This window comes from Capra hircus, chromosome 4 (assembly GCF_001704415.2).
Source record: "Capra hircus breed San Clemente chromosome 4, ASM170441v1, whole genome shotgun sequence".
Lineage (NCBI taxonomy): Eukaryota > Metazoa > Chordata > Mammalia > Artiodactyla > Bovidae > Capra > Capra hircus.
The window spans coordinates 84,809,322-84,828,377 of NC_030811.1; the positions used below are offsets into that span (position 1 = coordinate 84,809,322).

General features: G+C 35.6%; 1 protein-coding gene across 1 annotated transcript in view; it reads right to left on the reverse strand.

The window, feature by feature from the left end:
- The window catches only part of SEMA3D (semaphorin 3D), a 199,840-nt gene that overhangs the window by 57,650 nt on the left and 123,134 nt on the right, over window positions 1-19,056 (reverse strand). Inside the window, exon 8 of the mRNA XM_005679075.3 lies at window positions 14,774-14,916. Coding sequence (XP_005679132.1) covers window positions 14,774-14,916 — 143 coding nt within the window. The remainder of the gene's footprint in view (window positions 1-14,773; window positions 14,917-19,056) is intronic.

Below are 19,056 nucleotides of genomic sequence, written 5' to 3' on the forward strand. Positions count from 1 at the left end.
TAGATCAATGGAACAAAATAGAAAGCCCAGAGATAAATCCACACACATATGGACACCTTATCTTTGACAAAGGAGGCAAGAATATACAATGGAGTAAAGACAATCTCTTTAACAAGTGGTGCTGGGAAAACTGGTCAACCACTTGTAAAAGAATGAAACTAGATCACTTTCTAACACCCCACACAAAAATAAACTCAAAATGGATTAAAGATCTAAATGTAAGATCAGAAACTATAAAACTCCTAGAGGAGAACATAGGCAAAACACTCTCAGACATAAATCACAGCAGGATCCTCTATGATCCACCTCCCAGAATTCTGGAAATAAAAGCAAAAATAAACAAATGGGATCTAATTAAAATTAAAAGCTTCTGTACAACAAAGGAAAATATAAGCAAGGTGAAAAGACAGCCTTCTGAATGGGAGAAAATAATAGCAAATGAAACAACTGACAAACAACTAATCTCAAAAATATACAAGCAACTTCTGCAGCTCAATTCCAGAAAAATAAACGACCCAATCAAAAAATGGGCCAAAGAACTAAATAGACATTTCTCCAAAGAAGACATACGGATGGCTAACAAACACATGAAAAGATGCTCAACATCACTCATTATTAGAGAAATGCAAATCAAAACCACAATGAGGTACCACTTCACACCAGTCAGAATGGCTGCGATCCAAAAATCTGCAAGCAATAAATGCCGGAGAGGGTGTGGAGAAAAGGGAACCCTCCTACACTGTTGGTGGGAATGCAAACTAGTACAGCCACTATGGAGAACAGTGTGGAGATTCCTTAAAAAATTGCAAATAGAACTACCTTATGACCCAGCAATCCCACTTCTGGGCATACACACGGAGGAAACCAGAATTGAAAGAGACACATGTACCCCAATGTTCATCGCAGCACTGTTTATAATAGCCAGGACATGGAAACAACCTAGATGTCCATCAGCAGATGAATGGATAAGAAAGCTGTGGTACATATACACAATGGAGTATTACTCAGCCGTGAAAAAGAATTCATTTGAATCAGTTCTGATGAGATGGATGAAACTGGAGCCAATTATACAGAGTGAAGTAAGCCAGAAAGAAAAACACCAATACAGTATACTAACACATATATATGGAATTTAGGAAGATGGCAATGACGACCCTGTATGCAAGACAGGAAAAAAGACACAGATGTGTATAACGGACTTTTGGACTCAGAGGGAGAGGGAGAGGGTGGGATGATTTGGGAGAATGGGAATTCTAACTTGTATACTGTCATGTAAGAATTGAATCGCCAGTCCATGTCTGACGTAGGGTGCAGCTTGCTTGGGGCAGGTGCATGGGGATGACCCAGAGAGATGTTGTGGGGAGGGAGGTGGGAGGGGGGTTCATGTTTGGGAACGCATGTAAGAATTAAAGATTTTAAAATTTAAAAAAAAAAATAAATTTAAATAAAAAAAATAAATAAAATAAAATATTTAAAAAATGACCAAAAAAAAATAAATAAATAAATAAATACATTCAAAATCAATAAGCAGTATGAACTCAAGTTTGCACTTAATGAACAAAATGTCACACCTCACAGCTTACATTGTCTCAATGTTATAAGTTTTAAATAACTCCAAGTGAGTGTGAACCTACCCTTTCCTTTTTATTTTTGGCCTCATGGTGAAACTTGTGGCATCTTAGGTCCCTACCTGGGCCCACAGCAGTAGAAGTGTGGAGTCTTAACCACTGGACCACCAGGGCATTCCCTCAATGTGAGCTTACCCTTGAAATGTGTGTAGCTGAGTTCATGTGTGTTGGAGGCTGATTATACATATATATGTAAATATACATAATAGAAACACAATGGTAACCACAGCAATTGTTTAGAACTTGGACAAACAAAAGATTTTTCTGGCAATAATATTCTGCCACTGACACTATATAGAACCACTAACACATGGCAATAATAAAAAGCAAAGTAACTTCTAGCTGATTTTTCTGAGAGTTTTAAATTCTAATTAGAAAATGTATTCTTATTCTTTTATCCAGCATCTACTCCAAATATACCACTAACATCCTGACTGTCAGGTATTTATTAAAATATATTGAATAATTAGTGAATAAAAATACAAGATAAAATTGACAGAACTCTTTAGAAAAAGTACAGATAAAAATAGAGATAAATGCCAAAAAATCTGAGCCTCCTCTGAAATTTGTTAGGAAAATGAGGACAGAACTACTAAGATTTAATATTGTCTAAGATTACAGGTGGATTCACACATTCAGAGATTGGTTCGGAAATATTCTAGATGCTGGAAACGAGGAGCAAAGAACAATTAGGGAAACAGAGATGGGTAAGGTGAACCAGGACAAATCTGGTTTAGATGAAGACTGGGATAAACTGAAATAGAGGAAAACATTACAAAGTAAACTGGGGTAAAATCAAGGAAGGCTTTGATACCAGACCAAAGTGTCTGTATATAATTTAGTACATAATAAAGAATTACTAAAAGATTTAATAATTAGCAAAGAAGTGAAAGAAAATGAATACATATTTTATATAATAACCCTCTAGAAGCAAACATGACTGTAATTGCTCTTAAATTTATATTTTGTATATTGTGCCTCTATTACTTGAACTGTTGTTGTTTAGTTGCTAAGTTGTATCTAACTCTTTGTGACCTCGTAGCCCACTAAGCTCCTTTGTCCATGAGATTTCCCAGGCAAGAATACTGGAGTGGGTTACCATTTCCTTCTCCAGGGGATCTTCCTGACACAGGGATAGAACCCACATCTATTATTTGAGTATCACTGCTCAAAAATAAAAATATTTCAGCTAGCTATTAAATGATTTCCAGTGTCTGCAGATACAAAGGCAGATTTTCCTAGACATAGTTTTTACTTATACTGCTAATATCCTCAGATCACTTAATATAAACCCAGATGTTAATATTAATGCTTCAAGTCCGACTCCCAGTGACCCCATGGACTGCAGCCCACCAGGCTCCTCCGTCCATGGGATTTTCCAGGCAAGAGTACTGGAGTGGGGTGCCATTGTCTTCTCCGTAATATTAATGCTTCCTCCTAAGGTAATAATGAATTCTGTATAATGCACAGTATACTGCTGTGGGGGAAAAAATATGTTATCTGTATTATTCAGAAAGAAAGATTTTAAATAAATTTAAACATATGTTATCTCCTCATTTTTTAATGACCTTTAGTCTTTTTAAATTCTCACACCTAGCCTTTGCTTTATTTTAGCAGAGCCTAGGTTATACTAAGCAGAACTCTAAAGTCTATTTTAATGCATTCTTCTTACATATTTATAATATTTATAAAATTATCATCACATATTTGTACATTTGGGGAGCCAATAATAAACACTAAAAATAGTATTGACTCAACGTGCATGAAGAAACAGATTGACTATCATAACTACAATACTAGGGATCATGTTTGGTTCACTGCTTTACCCCTAGCAGTTATCCAAATGATTTCTCTTAGTGAATGTGCAGATAGTATCAAGTATTTGCTCCATGACATTACTTTAACACTGTACACATTACTATTTCATCGTAACAATGAGCAATCACATTCTCTTTTCAACATACTATGAGATAAAAGTGACAAGAAATGGCTCATTTTCAAACACTGTCCCCTTTATATTTGCAGTTATCACCCATATTTTAAGACAAACCATCAAAAACTCTACCTATTCTCTTAGCTCCACATTTGTTGAAAAGAAAAGAGATTTATACTGTACCTGAATTTTTTTTTTCAATCTGACAAATAGAAACTGCAGTACTTTGAGCAAAAGAATCTTTAAAGGTTCTAGCCTACCAATTGAGCCGCCATGCGTGGCCTCTCAAGGAATAAAAAGATAAAAACAAACACAAAAATCCAGGTCAAAGATGAAAGCCACCTGCTGTCAATGGGAAAACAAGTATAGTTTCTGGGATAATAGCTCTCAGGAATGGATTATAAGCATTTAATGACTGGATAGTAACTCTTACAGACATCCAGAAGCATGACCTGGGATGGCAAAGTTCAGTTCACAAGGAGTTGTATTTCTCCTGCAGAGAAGTGTCAGTTGACTGATTTTGTGGGCCAGTTCTCAGTCTCTGGATTTGTTTGCAAATCCACAAAATCCCCCCTGAGAACTTTAAGCCCAGAAGAGGGCTGAAAGGGAAGTAACCACTTTTGTACTAAACTGTCACCTCCTTGCTTACTTTTGTGAGGTTCTAAAGAACACAACTATCTCACTAACACTGTAGCTTTATTATTGAGATGTCAAAATCAGCAGCTTTTAGTCATTGGTCAGTTCTGTGTGTTTCCACTCCACAGCTTCTTTGTGGTCAGACTGCCAAGAGCCTTGCCATCCTTTCCACAAAGATGCAGATGAAAGTAGCAATGAAATTAAATGTAAACAAGCCCAACCACATGTGTACAGTGTGGGTAGTGAGTGTAGAAGGTGCCTGTTTTTTCATTCTTTATAGTTTTTTTTACATGTTTGCCATATTTCTTAATTTTAAAGTGATTAATGAAAACCAAAAAATTTTTAAATGAAAAACAATTCATAATCTTTGTGCAGTTTAAAACAGAGTATCTCTGAATCATTTGATTGGGTAATAGCTGCATATTATAAAATACTATGATCTTCTAATCCTGGAATCTCCTAATGGGGAGATCAGCCAGGAGGCAGGTTAATAGTGATTCCATTTTCCTTCTTCTGTCACAGCAAACTCAAGTCCTTATAAATCTTACATGGACACATAGAGTAGCTACAAGCTGTCACACATGAACTTTTATTGAGTGTATCTTTTGACCTTTAGGTCACTATGCTGGGTTCATCTGTTAAACATGATTTTATCTCTGTATAACACCCTCTCCAAGGATCTCTCAACACTTTATAAATATTGTCAGGTTCACCTTTATACTGAGAAACAGAAGCTCTTAGTGTATTAACTGCTGTTCAGCTCCTATGCTCTTAAGTCCTCAAGATTCTGTAAATCAATGAAATCTTCAAGACATTTTTGAACACTGAACACAGTGTATTCAATTAAAATACAGATGTGCATTCAGAAATCTGTAACCATATTAATTAGTTAAATTTGAAGGACACCAGATTTTTCAAATAAATAAACATCTTAAAAACAGTTTGATGGTTAAGTCAGAGGTTATAAATTCTCCTTTCCTTTAAAGTGATTTTGCCTAATGGAACTCTCCTTCTTTGTGCAGACAAGAGAATGCAATTCCCTGAAGCACTTTAAAAACCATAATCTATGCACGTTTGTGAACCCCTCGCCACCATTCTAGCTGTCAATAACATTTATACTCAGAGATTTTATCTTGAACTAACACTACCCACTTTCTTCTGAAGTATGATCTAAATATTAAAATACAAAACATTTGTTTTTCTATAACTGACACAATCACATTGAGACAAACATACAGGCTTTCTACTGATCCTTTTTACAAATTCAAAAATATTTAGGCAAGTTAATACTTCTGTGTCTTTAATGTCTGTTGAATAATATTTTAAAACATCACTCATATTCTATATCTGATTTGTCATTTATAATAACTGTTATACCTTGCAGGTTTTAAATAATCTTGTGTTGAGATATAGCTTCAAATCACCCATTTGCACCAGGAAGTTCTGGAGATAAAATCATAGTAACTAACATTTCAGAGCAATTGTTTAATGTATTTCTCTCTGGGTGCCTCACTCTTCACTGAATTATTCTAGGGACAAAATTTAGAAACTCTGTAAACTTAATATAGATGATCTATATAGGCTATATATGTCAATGATACGGGTAATCCAAATGCAGGATGACCTGTTTAGAAGCCTGAAACTATGATTATCATGTGGTAGAATTAAAAAGTCAAAACCAGCACAAGATTCCTAGGAGACTAATTGGAAAGACACACCATATATATTAAAATACACTGTTATACTGCAAGGAAGAGCTTAAATAAGGATATTCTAATACATTAAAGAACTCATGGAAAATAGTGATGTGAAACCCACTGAATCAAATGAGAGAACTATGTTTTACTTTCCTTTTCAGCATATGACTTCTTCAAAAATATGTCCTAACTGTGTTTCCTTTAACTATTTCATAGAGATGCAAAACAAGTTATGACCACTAAAAATAAAAGCAGAGAAGGAAAATAATAATGAGTCTTCTATTTATCTACTAATAATCTTGAAATACCTTGGTAGTAAAAGAAGCAAAACTAGGGAAACTTGAATATCTCAAAGGGGAGTAGAAAAAACAAACAAAAACTTGGATGGCAGGTATTGAACACAGTGGTTTTTAAGGGATAACTTGTGAATAGGCTTTCAAGACAAAAATTTCTTTTCTTTTTTTTTTTTTCTGAAAAGAACTCTAGTGTCTAGAGATGATTGTTTTTGATTTGTCGTTGGAGAACCAAAATGGAGAACATGTTTTTCTAACTACTTCAAAAAGATTATTAGAAATGCAGGACTCGGGTAATACACTGTGTTCAAAAAATCACTGTCTAAGAAGATTTAACAGATTAAATTTAGGTATATCTAGGCACATTCAGCAGTCTTTTTCAGGTAGGATCAGAGTTGATTAAATTTAAAAAAAGTAAAAAAAGCTATAGCCAACAATATAAACCCTTGCCTAGGAATTTCTGACAGGAAAACAGATGGAAGTGAAGCAAAAGCACATCTGTATCTCTGGGCTCTAAATCTCTCATTAGGTTGTAAGCGACAAGCTGTAAGTAAGCAAAACACACACACACACACACACACACACACAAGAGGGAGATCAATACATACGAAAGTGTCATCAGCCTAAAAACACAAATCTTCAAAGGCAGTAATTGTCCAAATAGGACCATATATCAAAATAGACAATGCAAGTAGAATCGAAGCAAAAGGGCTATTAATTAGACCCCCAGGCAAGTTATGTGAAAGGTCCATCCAAGCTGAATTCCTGGCATGGACAAAAGGAAATACCGCAGGACAAAAAGAGAGCTGGCACAACCTGCAGCTGGAATCTGGAGTGGGCTAGCATAAGTAAGCTAAATGAATAGAATCCAAAAATAATGCAAAACAAACTTGAGGCAGAAAGTTGCGAGCAAGCTCCACTAACGTGACTGGTATTTCCACATGTTACAGGGTGGGTTTTGAAAAGAAACACAGACAGACAGACAGACACACAAACACACAGTAATAAACATCACATCAGAAAGGACTAGCTTGCAAAGTAAATAGACATAAATCTTTTCAGAAGGTTTATTTCATGCAGTTTCACCTATTCTTTCAGTTAGCATTTATTACCTCACCACAAAGATTTGTGTAATTTACCATCATGAGAGCAGTCCAGGGTACAAGGTGCACCATTTAGTACTTGAAAATACTGACTGTTCAAATCCAAGAATTATAGAGCCTGGTAAAGACTTTAGAAAACACTCTAGACTAAACACCTTATTTTAAATTTGAGAAAACTGAATAAGTAGTTTGACTAGAAAGTAGTGACACTACTGGAAAACAATTCATTAGATTTATTGCCATTTATAATGATAATCATACTCTGTTTGAAGAGATTCTTTGAATGAAGGTACTTACTCTCCTTGAGGCTGTTATTGATCAACAGCACCCTATGAAATTATCTTCTAGGTGAGTTTCTTTACTATTTAGTGAATCTCTCATTCCTATTTCTTGTCTAAAATTTGCACTGTTTAAATTGTTCACATAATTTTCACCAGTGGGTATTAGTTGCTCAGTCATGTTTGACTCTTTGTGATCCCATGGACTGTACTCCACCAGGCTCCTCTGTCTATGAGATTTTCCAGGCAAGAATACTGGAGCAGGTTGCCATTCCCTTCTCCAGGGGAACTTCCCAACCCAAGGCTTGAACCCAGGTTTACTGCATTGCAGGTAGATTCTTTACCATCTGAGCTACCAGGAGATGTCTGCAAATTCTTTGACGCTATGCAGAAATAAGATCCATCCTCAAAGCACAAATATTGCTAAAAATGATGGGAAAGTAATAATAGTAATTTTAACATTTAAAATGAGTAAAATACCATCTCTTCTCAGTAACTAATCTGCTTCTCAGCACCACCAAACCCCCCACAATATACACACACTATTATCTTACACTTCTAAGCAGTTAATTGATCTGACTCCAAAAGTGTGTACATATGACATGTGTGCATACGTGATTTTTGACATGTAACTTAAGACAGTATGATCATGTACTCACATTATTTACATGTCAATATCTTAGATGGTTAACTGCTTGAACACTGTATAAGTAGCCTTTGTTTTCTAGTACTTTCCTCTGTATCTGTCATATCCAAGTTCATGTGATCCCATTCAAGCCTTTCATTTGTGTGGTAAACCAGTCAGGGAAGAATTTACTGTCCTCATTATCTAGGCCAAGAAACTGAGCTAGAAAAAAAGTACAGCAGAGATGTAAGCCTAGATTTCACTTTAAATTGGGCAAATTATTTGTATCATTTGGGCAAAAGTTACTGATTATATTCTTACTGCCAAAACTAGTACCTGAATTTTAGTCATAATTATACCTGACAATGTCAGACATGTTGGTATCTAACATTACTGACAACTGCTTTCTTCTTCAGACAGTTTCTATCCCTGACTTGTGACAACATTCTTGTCCAGTTCTCTATCTGCTATCAAACTATTTCTTCTCAGTGCCTTTGTGGACATTTCACTCTGCTCTTTCTCAAATGTTATTGTCCCTCAGGATTTTGTCCTTGCCCTTTGATCTTGTACTACAAATCTTCCTGGGCAATTTCAGACATTTCCATGACTTCAAGAACTACCAATACACTGGTGATTTCCACATTCATGAATCTAGACATTACTGAGTCTCAGGTTTTATATTTTCAACTGGTTATTATGGCAGCATAACTGAGAACATCAAGTTCAATATGGTCAAATATAAAATTTATGCCCATAAACTTTTCTTGGTGTTTCTTATCTTAAATATCAGAATGTATCTCTTTGTGCATTTTCCTAATATGTGCCTTATCTTCTGGAAACCACAGTTACTAAGAGTATAGGAGTCTCTTGTCTACATGACTAGTATCAAGGTCTCTGGAACAGCAGTAAGGGAGAATTAAAATGCATGGAGGATCTAGTAAGACAGGAAGTTGTTGCAGCCTTTCATATAACATCATGGAGTCAATACCTGCAGTATTAGTCAATTCTAATTGTGGTCGGGGAAATAAGACTTCTGAAGACTGGTGAAATTTTATACATGGTTTAAAAGGAAATGACCACTATCCTGCTAATTTTCAATGCATCTGTTTTGCTCCAATCACAGTAAACCTTTTTATTTCTTAAGTGTTTTTTCCCACCTCTGAGATTTCACATGCGCTTTTCCTTCTGCCTGTGATGTTCTTCATCATCCCTATCACCTTTGCCCTGCAACTTCCTAATTATTTTTATCATCTGATTCAAAAGTAAATTTCTCAGAAAGACCCTCCATTCCAATCTTAAGTTTACTTATTTTTTCCAATTGCACCCTGTGATTTTTCCATTATAGCATTTATCATACCTTCTAATTATGTGTTAATCTATGTGCTTTCTTGTTTCACTCAGATATCATGCACTAGGTTATAAGCTCAGTGAGCCCAAGTGTGATTTTTTAAAAACTTCTATAACTGTTGCTTAGAAATGCCCTGTAGAGGGCTGGTTACCAATAAATGTGTTAAGTAAATGAATGTTTTGATAGTCTATATTATATTGTAGCCACTAGCCATACAAGGCTATTTAAATTGCAATTAATTAAAATTAAATAACACCAAAAATTAAGCTCCTTAGCTATATTAGTCATATTAGGCATATGTGATCACTAATAGCCACATGGCTACTATGATGTAGAGTTTAGATATAGAACATTCCCATCATTGCAGAAAGTTCTATTGGACAATCCTTTTCTACACCAGGCAATTAATAAGAGTGGTAGTAAATTTAGGACCTTTTAGAAACTAACAAACATTCTATTTTAAAAATATCTCTTGAACTTACCCATATCTCTTCATTCCTACTTTCTTTGGGAAACTACCTAACAGGTCTCTCAGTCACAAATATTTCTCAATGCAGATGCATTCCTCAAAGAACTGCTAAATACCTAGAGGTCACTTCTCTTCCTAAAAACATTTATAACTTCTCATTGTCTGAATGATAGAATTGAAACTCCTTAATATGAACATAATACTGTTTATCTTCCAATTAACCACAATTTAAGAGATAACATTGCTCCCCACCATCTCTCAATTTCCACTGACAACAAGATATCACTGTTCTGTAAACAAAATGTATTTTGTCACAAAGCTACCTGAAATGCCTATCCTCCTTTCCTGCCCTTGGTATAGTCCTCCTACCTCTCAATTATTAGGCTTCATGGAGTGCACAGAGTTCTCAGTCTGACCTTGACCACATTACACTGTGATTATTTGTTTGTATCTCAATTACCCTCACCTGTATTGTAAGGTGTTAAAGAAGATAGACAGCAATTTACTTATCACCCAGGATCTAGTGTACTGCAGTTTGCACTGAACTTATGTTTTGTTATTGAAATAATGAAATGATAAAATAATAAAGGAATGGGTTACAAAAAGATTCACCCTTATCATGTAAACAGTTCTTTGTTCATTTTTGTGTAATTTTTGCCTATTTCCAAAACCTCCTCCCTGCCAATAAAATATACCAGTCAGTCAGTTAAGTTGCTCAGTCATGTCCGACTCTTTGTGATCCCATGAACTGCAGCACGCCAGGCCTCCCTGTCCATCACGAACTCCCGGAGTCTAACCAAACTCATGTCCATTGAGTCGATGATACCATCCAACCATCTCATCCTCTGTGGTCTCCTTCTCTTCCCGCCCTCAATCTTTCTCAGCATCAGGGTCTTTTCAAATGAGTCAGCTCTTTGCCTCAAGTGGCCAAAGTATTGGAGTTTCAGTTTCAAATCAATCCTTCCAATGAACACCCAGAACTGATCTCCTTTAGGATGGACTGGTTGGATCTCCTTGCAGTCCAAGAGTCTTCTCCAACACCACAGTTCAAAAGCATCAATTATTCTGCACTCAGCTCGCTTTATAGTCCACCTCTCACATCCATACATGACTACTGGGAAAACTATAGCCTTGACTAGACAGACTTTTGCTGACAAAGTAATGTCTCTGCTTTTTAACATGCAGTCTAGTTTGGTCAAAACTTTTCTTCCAAGGAGTAAGCGTCTTTTAATTTCATGGCTGCGATCACCATCTGCAGTGATTTTGGAGCCCCCCAAAATAAAGTCTGACACTGTTTCCACTGTTTCCTCATCTATTTCCCATGAAATGATGGGGCTGGATGCCATGATCTTAGTTTTCTGAATGTTGAGCTTTAAGCCAACTTTTTCACTCGCTTTCACTTTCATCAAGAGGCTCTTTAGTTCTTCTTCACTTTCTGCCATAAAGGTGGTGTCATCTGCATATCTGAGGTTATTGATATTTCTCCCAGCAATCTTGATTCCAGCTTGTGCTTCATCCAGCCCAGCATGTCTCATGATGTACCCTGAATATACGTTAATTAAGCAGGGTGACAATATACAGCCTTGACGTACTCCTTTTCCTATTTGGAACCAGTCTGTTTGTTGTTCCATGTCGAGTTCTAACTGTTGCTTCCTGATCTGCATATAGGTTTCTCAAGAAGCAGGTAAGGTGGTCTGGTATTCCCATCTGTTTCAGAATTTTCCACAGTTTATTGTGATCCACACAGTCAAAGGCTTTGGCACAGTCAATAAAGCAGAAATAGATGTTTTTCTGGAACTCTCTTGCTTTTTCAATGATCCAGCAGATGTTGGCAATTCGATATCTGGTCCCTCTACCACTCAGTCTAATGGTAATTCCTTTGTCAGGTCAATAAAACAACTTTTACTTTAGTAGCTGTAGAGGTAGGGAGCTCTTAAAATGTCAACAGTTTTTTACTGGGCTGAAGGTTCTCAGGTAAAACTGAAAATGAAAGTCTATCAGTCGTGTCTGACTCTTTGTGACCTGTATAGTCCATGGAATTATCTAGGCCAGAATATTGGAGTGGGTAGCCATTCCCTTTTTCAGGGGAATCTTCCCAATCCAGGGATTGAACCCAGGTCCCCAGCATTGTGGGCAGATTCTTTACCACCTGAGCCACCAGGGAAGCCCAAGAATACTGGATAGGTAGCCTATCCCTTCTGCAGCAGATCTTTCCAACCCAGGAATTGAACTGGGGTCTCCTGCATTGCAGGCAGATTCTTGACCAGCTGAGCTACCAAGGAAGCCTCCCCGAAAGAAAACAAAACAATAACAACAAGAACAACAAAAGCTTAGTATTTCCTAAAAAATATCCTTGTGGAATAAGGATATCCTGGTGGAACAAATAGTATAAAGGAAAAGCTTTATACTCAGGAAAAGCTCATGTTACTGAAAAGCTTTGTAAATTCAGTACAGTGGACACAGTTAGTCTTAACTCTCTCTAGCATGCTCTCTTCCTTCTTAGATCTTTTTTAATTGAACATCATTTTGTTTCACAGCATAGACATGCATTATGTTACTATTTGTCGAAAACAGAAAAACAGTATTATAATAACATTTTGGATTAAAAAAAATGAAACAGAGGAATAAATATATTCCCAAAAGTGTCACAAAAATATTTTGTGTGTGAAAATAATGTATAATAGCAATCATGATGATGCTCAATAGCTATTTTTTTAAATTAAACTTGTTATTCTTTTGCAGGACTTTTTTTTAAGATTTCAAATCATTTTTAATCTTGCCAGTGAAATCTTAGGAGTGCTCACTTTTTACTAAGCTAATCCTAAATTATTAAGTAAGTTAGAAACTTGGACAGGGCAGGACAGAAATTAAGAAATTACAAAGATGCATTTAGAACCAAATATTGCAAACATTGACCAGTGGATCATACATGTAGCAGGAAATTTTGAAGACGGTGCTAACTGAAGACAGGGATTGAGTAAAGAGATGCATCAATTTAAGAATAACCTCTATTTCATTTTTTTGAAGGAAATTGGTCCATCTCACATTCTTATTTGATCTCACAATTTGTTAGCTTTTTTATCCAAACATAATAGCATGGCAAAATCTTGCTGTGTGGTCTCAGAAGTTTTTTGTGATAGAAAGACTCATATTTCAGCCTCTGTTTTTTCAGTTCTATTGGAGTTTGTTCATAAATAAAATAACCCATACTGATACTTAAAGTCTAGATTATATTTTTATAATACAAATGTATAAATGGGGCAACCTGTGTATTTCTTCACTTCTAAAGTTAACTTTCAGTATATTTAATATGAGGGTAAAAACATGACTTTGTTATAAACAAATTTCTATTAAATAGAATCGACCTATCAAGAAATAAGTATTGGACTGGTTCGCAAAGCTAATACTTGTTATATGTGTTCATCACAAAGTGACTCTTACAATACATCTAACTGTTGTAAATCTCTCGTGACATACTTATCATGGTTCATGTATACAAATGATGTCCATCCACAGCACAGCCTCCGGGCTGGGGTACTGTTGTGCTAAGGCATGCTTCAGTACACTCACATACTAGACTACTCCAAGCAATGGCCATTCATCTCCAGGAGAGAGACTTCAAGAGAAATGACTGTGAGTTCTTAAGACTCTGAAAGAATGAGGATGCTTTTCAGAGACTGTCCCCTGGGGGTGAAGGGATCAATGGGAGACAGCATTACTGGCTAGGACACTAGATAAAGAATGATCTGCACTCACAAGTTTGGTCTCTTTCAAAAACTGTGTTTTAGTTAGCACTCTTAAGGGCAATGAAGGTTTGTGTTTCTGTCCCTGGAAGTGTTCAGAAGCCTGAGGGCACAGGTTGAGAAAAAAAAGTGATGGGCTCAGATGGAAGAAAATGAAAAGTTTGTACAAGACCAAAGAAACCTTCCCACTGAGAGTATTTATTAAGTTAACAGCTCTTCCTCTTAATAACTGAGTTAATGCCGAAGGTGTCTGGATATTTAAGAAAAGTGATTTTAGTGAAGATAAATCCACACTAACAAAAGAATATGCTGTAAAGTATGATCGCAGTAGTATTTTTATTCTATAAAGCTTGTATTTACATGACAGCTTTGATGGCACAAAATGGAAGTGTTTCATAGAGTTTCTGTTTTCTTGTAATTTCCACAAAATGGTAGTATTAAAAATTTCAGTTTTCTTCAAAATAAATGTTTTGCTCTTTGGTTTATTTGTGTTTCCTTCTTATCATGTTTTTCTCTCAGAACCTAATCTAGATTAATGCTCTAGAAAATAAATAGTAAGATTATAACTACATTTTCACCTTATTATGCAAAAATATATAATTTTACATGTGATGTGTTTTGATTAAAAATATGGGATATGATTCTGCTAGTGATGCTGCTACTATCTATTTAAAAATAAGATTATTTAATGTACAAAACATTTTAATGTCCACGGATCAGGACAATGCAGTGGTCTTACTGGGAATAGTGATAGCTGGCAGAGGTATAGCTCACCAATAAAAAGGAGCAGACTGCCAAGCAGAGCTAACTCAAACCTGCAAACAGCTCAGGGATTGGAAAAAATAATTTTTAACATTGGAAAATTTTTAATTCTTTTCCCTTTTGGATCTCAAAAATTATATGTATAGGATAACATGAATTTACTCTGCTATTTATGAATAATGGGATTAACTTCAAAATTACATGGTTAATTATTCATATATATACACATATGCCTAAAGTAAAATAAATATATCATACCTTACAAACTCTTCCAACTCGAGAAATGATGGTCTTATCAGAAGTACTCCCTTCTTGAGATGATTCACGAAAAAAGAAATATATTTTATCATCATCTGGATTATAGGTGTCTGGGATGGGGAAAGTTCCAATAAATTTTGCTCCTGTTTGGAAGAACAGAAGCTCTACATTAAAATACTGAAATAATTCAGCCACAATAATACTGGTATCTTTTGTATGTAAAACAATTAGCAGCAGAATAAAAAACATGAATGAAATGTGGAAGTGAGGCATATACACAAATAAACATGACACAAAGTAGGAACAGGTATTCGCACAAAGAAGTTTTGAACAAGTTCTTTAGGACTCCAGAGACCAGGTGAGAACATGACTGGCTGAGATTCATAATTATCTCAGTTCAACTCAATTACACATAAAGTCCTTTTTTCAAACCTAGAGAGGCAATGATTTTATACTTTCCTTGTTTATGATTGGACTTTTATATTTTCCTTTTTTATGATCGGTTTTTCAATCAGTTTCCATTATGAAGAGGTCAGGAAAAACTATAAACATATCTCAGATTTTGATATATTATGATGTTATTTGCTGAAGTTTGTGTAACTGCCAAAAAAACTCAACCAACCAGTAAAATGCTTGGGTTGACTTCAGTGTTGGCTCTGAGGACACTCTTTCCAAGTTTATACCCTGTCTCTGCCACTTACTGGAAAGGTGACCTTACGCAAAAAATCTTTTACTTCTCTATTCCTCAGTTTTCTCATCCCTAATATGAGGTTACCAATATCATCATATCTAGGGTCACTAATATGATAATCGAGTAAATTAATACATGTAAAGCATTTACTATCCAGTAGTATCTGACACATAATAAGGATTTAATAAATGTTATTCATTATTAAAATGACTGGGATGATAATAATAATGATTATTAGGGCCACAAACAAGAGAATGATGGAAAATTGAGCATTTTCACACAATTGTTATCAATAGTATAACATGTAGTTATTAAAAATGAAGCAGTTCTAAATGTACTGGCAGGGAAAATTGACCATGATGCATATCAAGCAAAAAAAATAATGGCAATACAATTAACTCCTTTGCAGTTGCATCAGTGACAAGTCAATTTGGGTTACTAATGCCTTGTTTAAAAAGTACTTGGCCTTTTAAGTCTTAGTTTTATATAAATGAGAGTTAACCATTTATATGGTCAACATACAGATCTGGGAGTAACAGATCTGTTATTGGATGATACTAGTTCAGAAATAGACATTTTGATTAATAAAAATCATTTGATTAGAGGAAAGACAAAAATTGGTTAATGAGGAATAAAGGACTTCAATTAAGTAGAATATACAAGATACCTGGAAGAAAGCAATGAGCACTCTTTAGGAAGTAGAAGCAGGAATGAGAGAAAACAAAGTTTCCCAAAAAATAAATATAATAAGTAGGAGGTGAAAAAGTAACACTGCTTTTGTTTTGATCAGGGCCCTGATTGCCGGGTACCCCATGGTATTAAAAACCATGCCCCTGCAAATATACAACAGTTGATCAATAGCCCAGCACACAAGACTTCACAAAAGACTCCTTCAACAGACAAAAGTTAAAGTTTGATTCTAAGTGATGAGTAGTTCAGTCTTTATCATCCCAGCTTCTCTGGGTCAACCCTGGGTCTCCCATCCAGTCTCTTCTCTGCTTAAATGTGAAACCTTAAGAGGAAAAGACTGGGGTGGGTGGGTGGGAAGTATCTGCATGAACTTTCTCCCTTTTATTTTTTGTCATTTCCTTGTTCTTTCCCTGGAACTTAGAACTCCAGTGGATTTTTATGTTCTCAATAATCTCACTTTGATATGGTTCTAAATTACACAAAAAAATTTATAGAAAATCACATAGCATTTTAAAAATTTTCTTTTTTAATTAATCTTAAGTTAGCAAGTTCCATTAACAATTCTACAGAAGGCTTTTTGTTTTTCCCTCCAGCCCTGCTTTTAAATTGTTGATACATCACAAATAGTTTTGAATATCTGAGCAAAGTTAAAACTCTTTTTAGTCACAAATTAATTTTTGATTTAAATATATCATGTTTTCTTTAAAAAAATTTTTCTGTGGAAATAAAATTTCTTATAAATGTAGCATTAGGATTTCAGCATATTCATGAAAAGCAATGATATATTTGATTACTACTATATGCAAAGGCACTTAGAACAAGAAAAACTTCTAGGATCAAAGAACACAAAGTGAGCAAAAATTGACTCTTTGTTCAGTTACAATCTGGATAAAGAAAATACTGACAGAAGGCCAAGATATGGCTAAAAAGAAGGGCCGGTCTTGATGTTTCCAATGACTTGAAAAGATTGGAACAATGAGTAGAGAAAAGGACAACCAATTGTGGGTTTCCACAGGCACAGATCAGGTATTGATAATAATATATAGCACCTTTTTGAATTTACAGATGCTTCAATTCAATGCGACTGACCTGGATACAAATCTCCTGCTGCACTGGCATGTGTATCTTTAAAATATATAAATGAAATAAATAAAACCCCATAGGTGATTTTTATAAGGATTTGTAAAAATTCTTGTTTAAGAGTCACTGCCATAGATTACCATTTCATATATAGGAAAAGAACATAGACAGGACTCATTAACCCTAGGTCAGTCATGCAGATGCATGGATGGACAGGAGGAGTGAAGACTTTAATACAAAGTATTCATAATTAGACAGGGACAAAAAAGGAATAAAATGGAAACTATACAGAAAGATGATCTCCCCAGGTTGGTAGGTGCCCAATATGCTACTGGAGATCAGTGGAGAAATAACTCCAGAAAGAATGCAGAGATGGAGCCAAAGCAAAAACAGCACCCAGTTGTGGATGTGACTGGTGATAGAAGCAAAGTCCAATGCTGTAAAGAGCAATATTGCATAGGAACCTGGAATGTCAGGTCCATGAATCAAGGCAAATTGAAAGTGGTCAAACAAGAGATGGCAAGAGTAAATGTCGACATTTTAGGAATCAGCAAACTAAAGTCGACTGGAATGGGTGAATTTAATTCAGATGACCATTATACCTACTACTATGGACAAGAATCTCTTAGAAGAAATGGAGTGGCCACCATAGTCACAAAAGACTCCAAAATGCAGTACTTGGATGCAATCTCAAAAATGACAGAATGATCTCTGTTTGTTTCCAAGGCAAACCATTTGACATCATGGTAATTCAAGTCTATGTAACGACCAGTAATGCTGAAGAAGCTAAAATGGTTCTGTGAAGACCCACAAGGCCTTTTAGAACTAACAACCAAAAAAGATGTCATTTTCATAAAGGGGACTGGAATGCAAAAGTAGGAAGTCAAGAAACCCCTGGAGTAACAGGCAACTTTGGCCTTGGAGGAGAGAATGAAGCAGGGAAAAGGCTGATAAAGTTTTGCCAAGAGAATGCTCTGGTCATAGCAAACACCCTCTTCCAACAACACAAGAGAAGACTCTACACATGGACATCACCAGAAAGATGGTCAATACTGAAATCAGATTGATTATATTCTTTACAGTCAAAGATGGAGAAGTTCTATACGGTTAGCAAAAACAAGATCAGGAGCTGACTGTGGCTCAGATCATGAACTCCTTATTGCCAAATTCAGAGTAAAATTGAAGAAAATAGGGAAAACCACTAGACCATTCAGGTATGACCAAAATCAAATCTCTTAGGATTATACCGTGGAAGTGACAAATAGATTCAAGGGATCAGAACTGATAGACAGAATGCCTGAAGAACTATGGATGGAGGTTTGTGAGATTATACAGGAGACAGGGATCAAGACCATCCCCAAGAAAAAAAAATGCAAAAAAGCAAAATGGCTGTCTGAAGAGGCCTTACAAATAGCTGTGAAAAGAAGAGAAGTGAAAAGGAAAGGTATACCCATTTGAATGCAGAGTTCCAAAGAACAGAAAGAGAGATAAGAAAGCCTTTCTCAGTGATCAGTGCAAAGAAATAAAGGAAAACAAAAAGAATGGGAAAGACTAGAGATCTCTTCAAGAAAATTAGAGATACCAAGGGAACATTTCATGCAAAGATGGGCTCGATAAAGGACAGAAATGGTATGGATCTAACAGAAGCAGAAGATATTAAGAAGAGGTGGCAGGAATACAGAGAAGAACTATCCAAAAAAGATCATGACCCAGATAATCATGATGGTATGATCACTCACCTAGAGCCAGACATCCTGGAATGCAGAGTCAAGTGGGCCTTAGGAAGCATCAGTACGAACAAAGCTAATGGAGGTGATGGAAT